The sequence below is a fragment of the Frieseomelitta varia genome, unplaced genomic scaffold, assembly GCF_011392965.1.
Source record: "Frieseomelitta varia isolate USP_RPSP 00005682 unplaced genomic scaffold, Fvar_1.2 scaffold_613, whole genome shotgun sequence".
In the NCBI taxonomy this organism is placed as follows: Eukaryota; Metazoa; Arthropoda; class Insecta; order Hymenoptera; family Apidae; genus Frieseomelitta; species Frieseomelitta varia.
In genome coordinates, this window is record NW_025110383.1 from 17478 (window position 1) to 30884 (window position 13407).

The window sequence follows — 13407 nt, forward strand, 5'->3', positions numbered from 1 at the left end:
CGGGGGTTGTGCCATAAATGTCGCGTGGCGTGCCACGGAAACTCGCCGACAGGTCGGCGCCACCGTACCGACGCTCGGTATACTAGTCTACATTTTTGGCGGCAGCCGCCCAGTCTAAGGTCCAATCCCCGAACCGAACGGTCGTCCGAAAAACTTAGGTAAAAAAAAAAAGAAAAAAAAAAAAAAAAAGAGGGCTAATTTCCAATCGACCACCGAACCACCGGTCGACATATACGCCAAAGTTACTTGCCAGTTCTTCTCTTTCACTTTCTTCTCTATTCTACGCTTTCTTCTTCTTTCTGTTCCACCTCGGTCGAGAAAACGATTGAGACCAGTTTCTTCGATCGCGTGACGACCTGACGAATTGATTAATTAATTCGGGACAAAGAGAGAAAGAAAGAGAGAGAGAGAGAGAGAGAGAGATCTCGACGTTAAGGGAAAGAGGTAGATAAATTTCGCGAGTGCGACACTATCGTGGATGACAAGGAAGAAGAACGATTTCCTCCGAGGAGGCGAAGGAAGATCGAGGATCGTTATGTGTGCGCCAGTGAAAAGGAACAGGGGAAAAATCAGAGAGAGAGAGAGAGAGAAAGAGAGAAAGAGAGAGGAACGCCTGACTGGACGTGGGTTCGCCTGCGCTTGTCCTCTGCGTATATTTAGTAGGAATTTGCTCTTCCATTAACCTAGACTGCGCTGTTTTAGCACACTCACACACCATACGTCTGCGAATATTTTCAGATTGCATCGACTGCGTTCGTTTGATTCACACTAACGTGCGCTGTGACGTGGAATTTTCCAATTTTTTTTTTTTTTTTCTTTTTTTGGGACTAATCGATGTTACTAACTGCACGATTGAAAGGAACTAATTGCACTATGAGCGAATTGACCTCCACCTGATGATGGACCTAACTGTTGGACAACCCTTGAGACCAAAACGATCTGATAAATTTCCCAATGCTCGACAATTACAACGAAAAAACGCGACAGAACTTGAACCTGCTAGCGACGAAATGTTAGTCACTTCCTAAGTTTAACAAAGAAACTCGATTAGAGATATTAGGAAACTGATCGTTGCAGGTCTCATAGAACGAACGCATTCTTGATTGTTTACTTCCGATAACGCATGCACGGCAGTAATAATCGTACAGTAACAATCCGCTTGCACGTACAACGCATATTTAATAAACTAGTACAAGAATGAACTTTCGAGTAGGAACAAACACGAGAGATGTTAAATATAAACCATGAATAACGCTACAAGTAATACTACACCGTGATTAGAGAATTTAAATTTAGAGGGGGGAAGAGAGAAATTGATATGATCGACGGTTCGATTTAACATCGAACGACTTGTTATATATACGAAACTGGATTGGATAGAGATTTCAAATAATACTTGAGTGACTCAGTGCGTTCAACGATCGTTTGATCGATCGATCGATCGATCGAACGAGCTGGTGGAGATATACACGGTCGCGAACACACCAGCGTCCCGAATCGAAGTTCTAATTTCGTGGAAGCGCGTTTGCAATAGTTGGCGCGACTCGCGTCTCGGTTTCGCTGCTATCGCATACCAATTCGAGGCAGACCGGTCGGGCCGTTTGCTGCCGCGTGCTTCGCGAAAGTATAGTAGAAACGTAGCGAGTATGTGTACCAAGGCGTGCGCGCGCGCGCGCGCGCACACACGAGCTCGAGCTCGAACACGAACGCGCGTGTGCCAATCATACAATCGAGAGGATTGTTTATAATAATTGGCAGCGATTTGTTTGGCGATTATGTAACGCACCCGCGGCGTGCCTGCGTCGGGATAAAAATATCCGCGGGATGCCGCCAAGTCCGACTTGTCTGTTATAGCCGCTCCCTTTCTGCTCGGTTAAAACGCGAAACACTTCTTTTATATATATATATATATATATATATATATATATATATATATATATATATAATATATGTAAAATAAATATATATGATATATAATAATATATATTGTTATATAAAAATATATATATATATTAAAGAAAATTAGTTACACCAACTCTTGCGTTTACTAAATTTTGCACTTTTACTGTATACGTATGTATATATATATATATATATATATGTACAGTAAAAGTGCAAAATTTAGTAAACGCACAGGTACAAAAGTTGGTGTAACTAATTTTCTTTAATATATATATATAATTATATATTTTATGTAATAATATATATTATTATATATCATATATATTTATTATTATATAAAATATATAATATATATATTAAAGAAAATTAGTTACACTAACTTTTACACTTGTGCGTTTACTAAATTTTGCACTTTTACTGTAGACATATATATGCAGTAAAAGTGCAAAATTTAGTATATATATATATATAAGTACAAAATTTAGTATATATATATATATATATAAGTATAAAATTTAGTAAACGCACAGATGTAAAAGTTGGTGTAACTAACTTTCTTTATTTTGTTACTAATTTCACAGCCTCGATATTTACTACAACATAAAGTAAATGTAAAAATGTCTACCATCTCCAGTTGCTTATTTTAAGAAAGTTGAATCACTAATTGAAATAGTACATATTTGATTAATTTAAGATTTACGCGTAACAGACTTGTCACATGTAATTAGAGGTTAAAGATCACTATAGACTACATGTACATACATGTGTACACGTACAAAGGGAAAACAAGTCTAATAGTCGGTAATAGTAATCTAATAGCACTAAATAATAATATGATGAGTAAAAAAAGATACTGTGACTAGACTGTTCAGGACTGACAGATGTAACAGTATAATAAAATGTTGATGGTTTATAAATTTTTTCTCTCGCCTAAGTGTTATAAGACACAAATTAATTGCTCGAGGATTAAGTTGTCTATAACTTTTCAAAATAATAAAAGTTGATCATACTAACCGAATTTTTATTCCAAACAATTGCTGATATTTATACATAGACATTGTCAATTATGTAGTATTTGACAACTAACTCATACTTTTGAAACTATCGAGTGTTACAATTCCATTTCTACGATTTCTGGGACGATCACGCAGCACGCGAAACACGTTTTGCCAAGGAAATATAAACGCTATCTTGCTCGATCCACGTTCTGAACGTCATCTGTTTCTCGCTGATCAACATGGTACTAAAAACGATGAAACAATCTGCAACAATTATCGAACATTTTCAATAATCGTCTTGAGGTTGAGTTCCTCGATCAAGAAAGTTCGTTTCTCTCAACGAGATTAAGAAAGAGGGAACGCGGTTTGTGAAATATTTTTACTTGGATCAGAGATTTGAATGCCCTTTGATACGCAGAAGCTGTTCAATACGTTAAGGCTAGCATCGTGCAAGACTGCGAAAATTTTTAACGAGAATTCTGTCTGAGACGCACGTCAGACAGGGTTCTGACAGGAAGTTGCGAAGCAACGTGGATAAATAGTGGCGAATTTTTGGGACGATGTAACGCGTATAAAATTACAAACGACCAAAGTGACACGCTCCAGATTGCTCATTCTCTTAATATCATAGAATACGTCACAAGTGCCAAGAGGCGCCTCGCGCCGCTTGACAAGTTAAACTACGCGTCTGACCGAATTAAGGCGTCACTACTTTCGGCCGCATCCGGCTAAATATAACGCCGCGAAAAGGCGACTTTCCTGCCGTGACAGAACTTTAAACTCCAAATCGAAACATTTGCAACAAACGTGTGTCAATGACTATTTTCATCCTCGCGACATTAACCCAAGCGTGACAAATCTGAGAACAATCGACATTGCAACTTACAGAGTTCACTTGTCCGATAAATATTTGTTACATTCAATGCTTGAATCTTGGTGTTCTCTTTTCGAATATTTTTCGTTCTAACGTTGATTACGTAACGGAGCATGAGTTCCATCGTATACACAAGTTTGATACTGCGTTACTTTCGGCTCCCGAAGTTTCGTTTATTATCCTGAATAGTGGAAATCGTGATCTCGCGGTGGAAAAAATTCAGAACTGTTTGTTTATCCGTTAGGTTCGCTTTGCAGATCGAGTCGAACGTTTCTAAGTCAGAATTTACGTCACCTTGTATTTCTAATTATTTTTGGAACTCTGAATACGAATTTCTGACTAAAAATATTTCACAAGAATTAAATATCAATTTACCTATTTTTAATTTGTCGAAAGAAGGTATCTCAAAGAAGATTTGTATCTACACATTACGTTCTACTTTCCTTTAGTTCTCTGTTATTTTCTAAAGAAATTCTACGTAAAACTCTAATGAAATGATTTAATTTTCGAAAGCTAAAAAGGTTTGCTCGTTTCAAGTGACCACAATTCGTCATCAATTCATCGGGTTATTGATTTTTAAAGAGCTCCACTGAACTTCAACTCGAGCAGAGGAAACCCTTTCGAGCGTCTGATATTTTCTGGGCTAAACCGTTTCTCGTGTTTCACCGCAACGTGTCGGGCTGGCTGTCTTCAGTTGATAGTTAAAGTTTCAACATTGAAGGCCAGCGTGCGAAAGTTCCTTCCGCCTGGTGATACATTCTCATCTGGCTTTTAACGAGTCACGCGAAATTGCTGCTCGAAGAAGCGTACACAGAAAATTTGTTCGCTAACTAATTTTTCAACACCGGACATCGTATTTGACTAAGTAACTAGGTGTTATTGAATTTCTATTAAATTCTTATTGTGAAATTTTTTTCTCTAATTCCTAAGCTAATGTCAATGGAACCGAATCCTTATTGGTGAAATTTTCATTTCTTTTGGCTGTGAAAAGTTTAATTTCCAATTTTCAATCATGAATAATCGAGTGTAACTTAGTGGAGAAATTTGATTTATAGAAAATATAGAAAATGGTTATTTTAGTTAAAATTCTTCGTCTGACTATTTAAATCCCTTTTAGACAAGAGATTAATTCGTAGTGTGAGAAATTACATCGAACAGATAGCATATACGTTCTAAAGTATACTCTGACAGATTGAGATTATTTGATAATGACATTCATAAATTTAGATATTAAATGTATTGTAATTTCAAATCGCAATCAAAAATAGAAAATATATTTCAATTCGCACACTAATTTCGTCAAATCTCCAAAAATTGCTACATACAAGTCTTCTAATTAATTTACATAATCTCAAAACAAAACATCTCATTATTCAAAATAAAATATCTCAATAACTAAAGTAATTGGCTACTCATTAATATTTCTGCGACCAGTTCACTGGCCTACCTAAATCTTTTAACCAAACTAGAATTAATTGACTGCGGATAGAGAATTTTATATTTTTATGAACCTAAATGAAGAAATGGAACCGATAGAGTAACTATCAGAATACTCGGAATAATTTAATAATTCCCCTGAAAGAAAGTGGAATTTAAATGGCGAAACTGCAAAATTTAATACATAAACTGGAAAAATATTCAAAATATGACATTCGCTACGCTTGATACATAAAATAATTTTTTCGTCCAAGTTCCATTTTTCCGAGTTATTTTTATAAAAATTCGAGCTTATCTACTGTACGTAGATCTCGCATATCATACGTATTCGGTAGATCCTTTGTTCATTGAAATTTCCCAGAGATTACAAATTCTACTCTCTATGTCGTAACAAAACCAGAACCCAAAGACGAAACATTCCGGTGAAACATATTCGAAGCATAGTCGACCCGTCCAAAGAATCCGTAGATCACAGCCAAGCCTTGAACACTCTTAACCGTGATACATTCTGACGCGATCGGTGCTGGCAGAGAACGACGAAACAAAGAAGTAACAGGTGTCGGGGGCACCTAATGCTATCAGCTGTCATCGAGGTCCATCCACGTGTCTGGCCAGTAGTCTGGCAAACGTTTCTGATTATTCAATTCCCAAAGACAGGTCATTTAAACGGTACGCGGGACCATAATGACGCACCGAAGTGGAACGCCGTTGCAAGAAGAACCTAACGCGGTTGTAAGCCAGCGAACGAAAAACATCGCGCGCGGCGTGTATTTTCAGTTTTTGGACCCACGCCCCGGATGATTTGCTTGACCACGGCGAGATTATTTTTAGGCAGCCGTCTAGATTACACGCGTGCTACGGTCCATTATATATTTTTGGTAATTTAATAAGTTAATTTCAGTTATTTCAGTCTGACTGAAATTTGAGTTGTAATTTGTGATTTGTCACGGAGAATACGGGAATATTTCAACTGGCTGCCAATTAACTTCGTGTGATCGTATCTCAGAATTAACGAGGACAGGAAACTCCAAGATCAAGAAATTATCCAAATTTCAACAGGTCATTCAAAATTGTTCCACCGAAATTGTCTCCACGAAAATTTCTTGTTACTTCTTTGGCGATCTCTGAACTGGATTTCTTGAAAAGTCTTTCATAATTGAAATCATCCTATATAATCACCTCCACTCTGCACACGTAAACGTTCTGAAAAATCCTCAAACGAGCAACTAACTCCATTCACAAAATCCAAAGTAATTCGTCACTAGATCATCTCGTGCGTGATAATTTTCCTTCGTCTCCACGTTGCACGCGCAAAAACTATCGAACTGTCAAACTTTCGAACGTCTCGAGGTGAGTTTGAGCAATTTGAACAAAGTGTTCGTCTGGTTGGTTTTCCATAGATCGAAGGGTGAACACGTGTTTGTTTAATGGGTCATTATCGTCGCATAAAGAAGCCCATTCCGATGGGGGGGTTCGTGAAAATCGGTCAAAGTCAGGCAGAGGCTCGTCGGCTATGCTGCCTTCGCACGGCTTCGATGTCCACCTGTTTCCGACTAAAAACGGACCGGGGCCCGGGCAGTCTAAATATAGCGACCGCGAATCCGGGACTCTTACGTCACGGCGCATCGTTCTACGACCACCGAGCTCTTTCTTATTTTCCCTTTTCCCTCCGCCGCGTTTACAGAGAGAACGGAGGGTCTATGTACGGCAGAGAGTGTGAAAGATTCGATATTGGGTTGTTGAACGATTGTGCGTTCATTGGGGAGAATTTTAATATAATTTTTTCCAAAATATGGGAAATATTCATTGCTTAGAAAATAGAAGGAATTTCTATTCAGATTCCATATTTGATTTTGCTCGATAAAGAACAAGAGAAACGTCTACAAAGATTCCATTGTTTCAGTTATGTTCATGAAAATCTAAATTAGTATAAACATAAATCTACAATCTACTAATTTTCGATGAGGTCTAAATATGAACGTTAAATACTTGATGGTTGCTTTTACTTCTAACTTTATTATCGCGATTAGAAAGCTTATAAATTATCTTATTATATTACTTTATATTCTATATTCTTTCAAAATGTAATGCTGAAAAATTTGATGAGATTATGCATTTGGTTTTGGTACTAGCGTCATTAATAAATTAACAATCTGGCAAAATCTTTCGCAGAATAACATAAATATTTGATTCGCTGATTTATGTAAATCTAAATATTTATTAAATAACATGCTAGCTATTTCATGTTAAGATAATACAATACAGATTGATTTGTTGATGAATTTTTTAAAAATTTGGGGGATTAATACAGAAAATTATAAAAATAACCAATATAATTATATTTTATCGAAAATATCAAAAATTATATATTATTATGTTCGTGCTTGTAATTATATTGTTTATATAGTATAAAGAGCTAAATTTCAACTGTATTGTATTATGTTGTATTGAATTGCAACTAGATCATCTATGTAAATACAACTACAGACATTGATTTAATTAATAGTTGCTTGGATTGTTATCCATGAAATTAGATGAAATTAAAATTCAAAATATTTGGTACATTATTTCATAATAATAGGATCTGTGCACATACCTCCCTATGAAATTCTGTAAGCAGAGACATTCACTCACTTCACTGATACAGCCTGCAGAGACACCTGTTAATACAACAGAATATTATTCATTGTTCTATTTTACCCTAAGAAAAGAAATTGTATTCAGAACGATTTCGAATTGAATGATAGATGGATTTCTTGGTGCAAAATTTCTTAACTAGTTACTTGTGCATATATGTGTATATATACGCAAGTACAACGATGTAAAATATTAACTTTTATTAGAAAGATAAATATTCTCTTTCTCGTATATATTAATTTATTTTAGTTTCTATATCATTGTAATATGATTAAATTTATTATCCCATAATAAAATTGTATTGAAATATATATATATAAAGATATTTAACAATGCATCATACATCATCGTTACAAATAGAAATTTGAATTGCCGTTGAAATGTAGCAACGTTGCATCCTGTGAAAATTTTTTTTGCAATTTTGCTACATTTATACCGCTTGAGTAATAAATATATTAAAAAGCAATTACCTATGATGCAAATTGATGATTTTCCACATAATTTATTCAATTTCGATCATTGAAAACACAAAAATCGCACTGTAAAAAACCGCGTTTCGTTTTCACGTCCGAACGTTCAAACTCAACGTCTCCAACTAAGGTGTGCAAACCTTTAAACAATAAATTTTCATACCATTAAAAATTTTTCAACAAAACGAATTATTATTCAATATTCATATATGTTAATTCCTTTCTTCGTTAAAAAAAATGAATCGTATTATGTATTTTCGACTCTTTATGTTAATTTACTCGTGCTAAATACAAAGTTGGTAACAGTTGCAGTACAAGATAAGTGGCGCCATGTGCCTCAAATTTGAAAAGAATCACATGTTAGTAAAACATTTTTACCAAAGATTTCTCATAATACTCAAATATATTACATGAAAAAATACTACCATGTGATGAATTATTTTTTTATACAACACAATATGACCAAATGTACGTTTCTAAACATAAATTATTCTTCAATACATGTGACAGCTACAAAAATTCATCAGTGAAAAGTAAAAATATGCGCAACCATAAATAATTCTTCAAATATCTAATCATAATCGTAATTCTTAAGGAAAATATGTGTCGGTCAAAGTACAGAAGCGTTCGTTAAGTCTCAACGATTCGTTCGATTACTATGTAGAAACGCCAATCAGTGATTAACCTAACCATGTAATTAGGGAGGAATTAACTTGGTCGCCAAAAACAGGCATTAATGGTTGACGGTCGATTTAGATCACGTATTCCAAATTTATTCCCGATGACCTTCGATCGCTCTTGCCGAGAATGAAATAGGAATACGTGCGAAAGCGTTCGGATGATCCAGGCCGAGTATGAAGTGCGCGCGTTCCTAAATTTAGCGGCACCGTTGCGTCAACAAAAAGAAAAGGCGATGCTCCTGTTTGTGTCGCAGTCCTCGATTGGCTGATCCGAGGAATGCCGCAACCAATCGTAATACACGTAATACCGCTGGCTGTTCGAAAACGGGACGATTACGAGCTTTTCGAATACGAACCACCAAATTCGAACTTCCCTATCTCTTATTCAATGAAACGTTTCATTGATATTTAACGTTTCTTCTTTTATGTATATAAAACGTTTAAAAATACGTTTTATCCCTGTGCTATATAAATTGAAACTTTTTACGGATATTTTGTTAATTTTAGAAATTACAGGCAAGACTGTAATTTTAGAAATTTCAATGACTCCTCCCTTATGTTCTTCATTATTTTAAAAAATTTTTTTCTTTCATTCCTTGTTCATTTCAATTGCTCTAAGGATTCACATTCTAATCGTCGGTAGTTCTAAATTAAAAGTACAATTAATTTATAGGGTTTTCACAATTCTATTAAGTACAACGTTTAATGTTAACGTGATCACAGTGGTGTGAGGTGCCAGTACTAGATAGTACGGCACTAGGTGTTAATGAAATTTATTTTTGTTCGAGTTTTAAATAGTAGTCGTAAGAGTATATAATTATAAAGTTGCGTTTAACAAGAATGATGAAGAAATCGACCGCGAAAAATTGCGTGTTACTATACTTAGAAAACGACAGGATGCCAACAAGCACCTTTGCGAATTATCATCCATAAGTTTTTTATTTTTAGCGCGTTCACTGTCTGCTAGCGTTACAGGCCCTAAATTTGTTGCGTTGTTATACTCCGTTAGATCTCAGTAAAAAATACATTTTACAATGCTGTTCTTTTTTTTTAAATGTATTTTAAATTTTCTAACTTCAAATTTTTTTTTAAATGTATTTTAAATTTTCTAACTTTTTTTAAAAATGTATTTTAAATTTTCCAACTTCAAACGCAATCTATTATACTGCTACGATTGCAAATCGTGCTCCTAGAAAATTAATCTTTCATTCAAATTTATTGCATTTCCATTTACCATTTTCAGCGGTCTCACTTGAAAAGTATTATACTAAATTGAAATTTGGCATGCTTTGGTATTTCTAATTGGAAATGAAACTAACGTACACAATGCTCTGCACTTGTTTCAAACAATCTTCCTCGTACAAATGATTAACTAACAAATAATTCACGTCATTGCGACAATTAACACTTGATCCTTTTAAAAATTGCCAGCGCAACCGCTAAATATCGCTAATACAAAATTTTAAACAAAGGAAGAGCAATTCCTACATCGAATCTGAATCCAAATCGTCGATCTTCCATCCCTGACGCGAATAGATACAGAACAACGAGATATTTCAGCACGTTGAAAAGAAAAAAAGAGAGTAGAAATACCTGCTCGCAGAGATCATAAGAAATTTATTGTCTGTTTTAGCGAACGAGTGTGGTTAACAGTTCAGTAGAGCGGCAAAATGGACGCGCGCTTTAGAAGCAATCTCGACATGATCGGGCGCAACGAGCCCATCACAAGGAAGGCCAAATTCTGGCAAAGTTACGTCCGAGCCTTAAAAGGTATTCCTTTGTTCGTTTTTATTACGAAAATTCATCCAAATGGATTCCAATTGAAGAATTAATTTCGAACGAAAATATCTCACTCGTTGCTGGAGAAATTTGAAAGATTTTTACAGATGTACATTGTAATTCATCTCAGTTATCCGCGCGATGTTCCTAGAGGCGTAATTGAGAATGAACGACTCTGAGAGGATTGACGAGCTAATAAAATTGTTATTGTTGACAGGCACCGACGATATCAGAGCCCCTGAACACACGCATAGACCCCGCAGTATTTTTCGCTCGGATTACCCTGAACTGTCCGCCACGTGGCCGTTTGGAAAATCTATCTTTGAAAATCCCTTGCACGCGGCTGATCGCATCAACGTTCCTGGATACAGGTGAGACTTCTAAGATTATCCTCGAAAACTTCTTAACCAACGACGTCTCGATCGATACTTGCGATAGAAGACTCAATACCTCGTTAAAACTTTGATAATGTGAATAATTTAGGTAGGCGTTTTATATGACAAAGGATAAATATTATTGTTACGTTATTAAGTAATAAATTATGTTGTCATATTATTCTATATTATAACGAATATATTATATCTGAATCAAATATTTTTATGGAATGTTTCAAAATTTTTAAAAAGTCTAACGTGAAAAGAAATACAAGAAGGTTGTATGTGCGAATATCCTTTTTATCCATTGTAGAAACAAACAGAATATCGATCCAATCGATAAGATTTTAAAGGCCGTGCTATAATCGAATCACGTGTATCATTTTTTAGAAATATAAGACAAAGTGTACCTTTTTTTTTTTTCTTTACTAAAACAAGTATTAATCCCTGCAGGTACCTGCCCGTCCATCGTGAGATCTACGGTTACTCACCGAGGCAGATCTACCCGCATCAATACAAACCTGTAGAACGCTTCACCCCCGGTACGTACTAAAGAACTCTGAGCAAAAGTCCAAAGAGAGTGAACAACGTCGTGAAAGCAAATCAAACCGAAATAAAACAAAAAAGTAATACAAAAACGACAAAAAAAAAAAAAAATAAACAATCGTACAGAAAAACTCGAAAACAGAGAGAGAAGCGCGAAACGAAACGAAAAGAAAGTTTGGAAAGCATAAACGTTGTTGTACACACGCATCTCGAACGTCTACGAACATAATTATGAAAACGCTAGTATCAGAAAAAAAAAAAGAAAGAAACAAAAAAGAAACAAAAAAGAAAAAAAAATAACGAATGAAAGCAAAAAAGACCTGAGTGAGAACGGAAAAGAGAATGAACGAAAGAGAGAAAAAAAAAAAAAAAAAAAAAAAAAAAAAGAAAACGCATGAGAATGTGGAACGAAAGCATCATCGTCGCCGTACCGTTGAATCCAATTAATTAATTAATTAATTAATTAATTATAACTGCTCGTTCTCGGGGTTTTCCTCCTCTAGTTATTAATTTAAGTTCGTCTTCATTAATATGTAACCAGGCGCTTTTGGCTTCTGTCTGTCGAGCAAACGAGATCAATTCAGACGAGCCGTTGAACACCTAAATTAAGGGCTGGAGAGGCTATATAAAGACAATGCAATTCACTTTTTGTCGGAGGTGCAAATGTTCCGCGTGCGTTCGTGAATTTTTCCCTCCCAGGTGCCTTTCGCAGAAGCCAGAAACGCCACCCTATCGAGGATCCGTCTCGTGTCCTTATATAAAATAAAAGCCCTCCACCTTTGCCTGCACTCGATCGTGACTAAAAAGAAAGTGGAAACGAGAGAAAGAAACTGAAACGGGAGGCCGGGAGACATGCTCCGGAAGATAGAGAGAGAGTATACCTTTGTATTGTTATATGTTATGCCCATCCGACGTGTGAAATGCGTATGCACTCTTGGACACGTACCTGTTTTTGACATTTTCTCCCGGATCGTAATTTTACCTGGTAATTCAATCCTTGAAGTTCATGATTTACATTACGATCCGTGCCTCACGACACCTTTTTCTCTTCATGTACCACACAGAATCATACGCCATAATTATGTGTAACACTACAATTACTTTACTTTACTCCGTACACTTTGTATTCTAAGTTATTATACTTATAAATGTCGCTATTATGAAAAACATGCATCTATACTATACGTCTAAATATATATATATATATATATATATATATTATTATGTTGTAAACATGTCCCAAGACTTGTCTTGCCTCGCGAAATTTTCAACGATTCATTTTTCTTTTTCTCTCGCATCTTTTCAAACGAAATACGCGGTGATTTTTTACTTCTTTCTTTTTTTTTTTTTTTTTTTTTTTTTTTTTTTTTTTTTAATGAAGAGTAGCTTAACATCCACTGATGATCGACGCTCCATTTACCGTTCGCTGACGTTTCATTAATTGTGGTAATTAGCTGTGCATCAGAGATGGGCTAGAAATGATTTTCACAGCCAATTAACGATTAATTAGATCGCGCTGATGGAAATGTTTGTTAGAGGTTCGCGTGTTATTCGATCGTAGATAGCATGCCATCGAAGATCCTGGTATTGATATAATTTCCGTGTCATTTAATCGTGGCTGCCAATGCTAAACGAATAATAACGCGGCACATGTGTTCTTCAACTCAGTGAATAATCAGTGAATGATCAATTTTAATAGAGAGGCAACAG

At 35.5% G+C, this 13407-nt stretch overlaps 1 protein-coding gene across 2 annotated transcripts in view; it reads left to right on the forward strand.

The window, feature by feature from the left end:
• LOC122534558 overlaps positions 1 to 13407 on the forward strand; it is a 26039-nt gene continuing 12632 nt past the window's right edge. For both annotated transcript variants that reach the window (XM_043665319.1, XM_043665320.1), the window contains exons 1-4: positions 1 to 158; positions 10632 to 10768; positions 10995 to 11148; positions 11605 to 11693. In XM_043665319.1, the coding sequence (XP_043521254.1) occupies positions 10669 to 10768; positions 10995 to 11148; positions 11605 to 11693 (343 nt within the window). In that variant the 5' untranslated portion in view covers positions 1 to 158; positions 10632 to 10668. The remainder of the gene's footprint in view (positions 159 to 10631; positions 10769 to 10994; positions 11149 to 11604; positions 11694 to 13407) is intronic.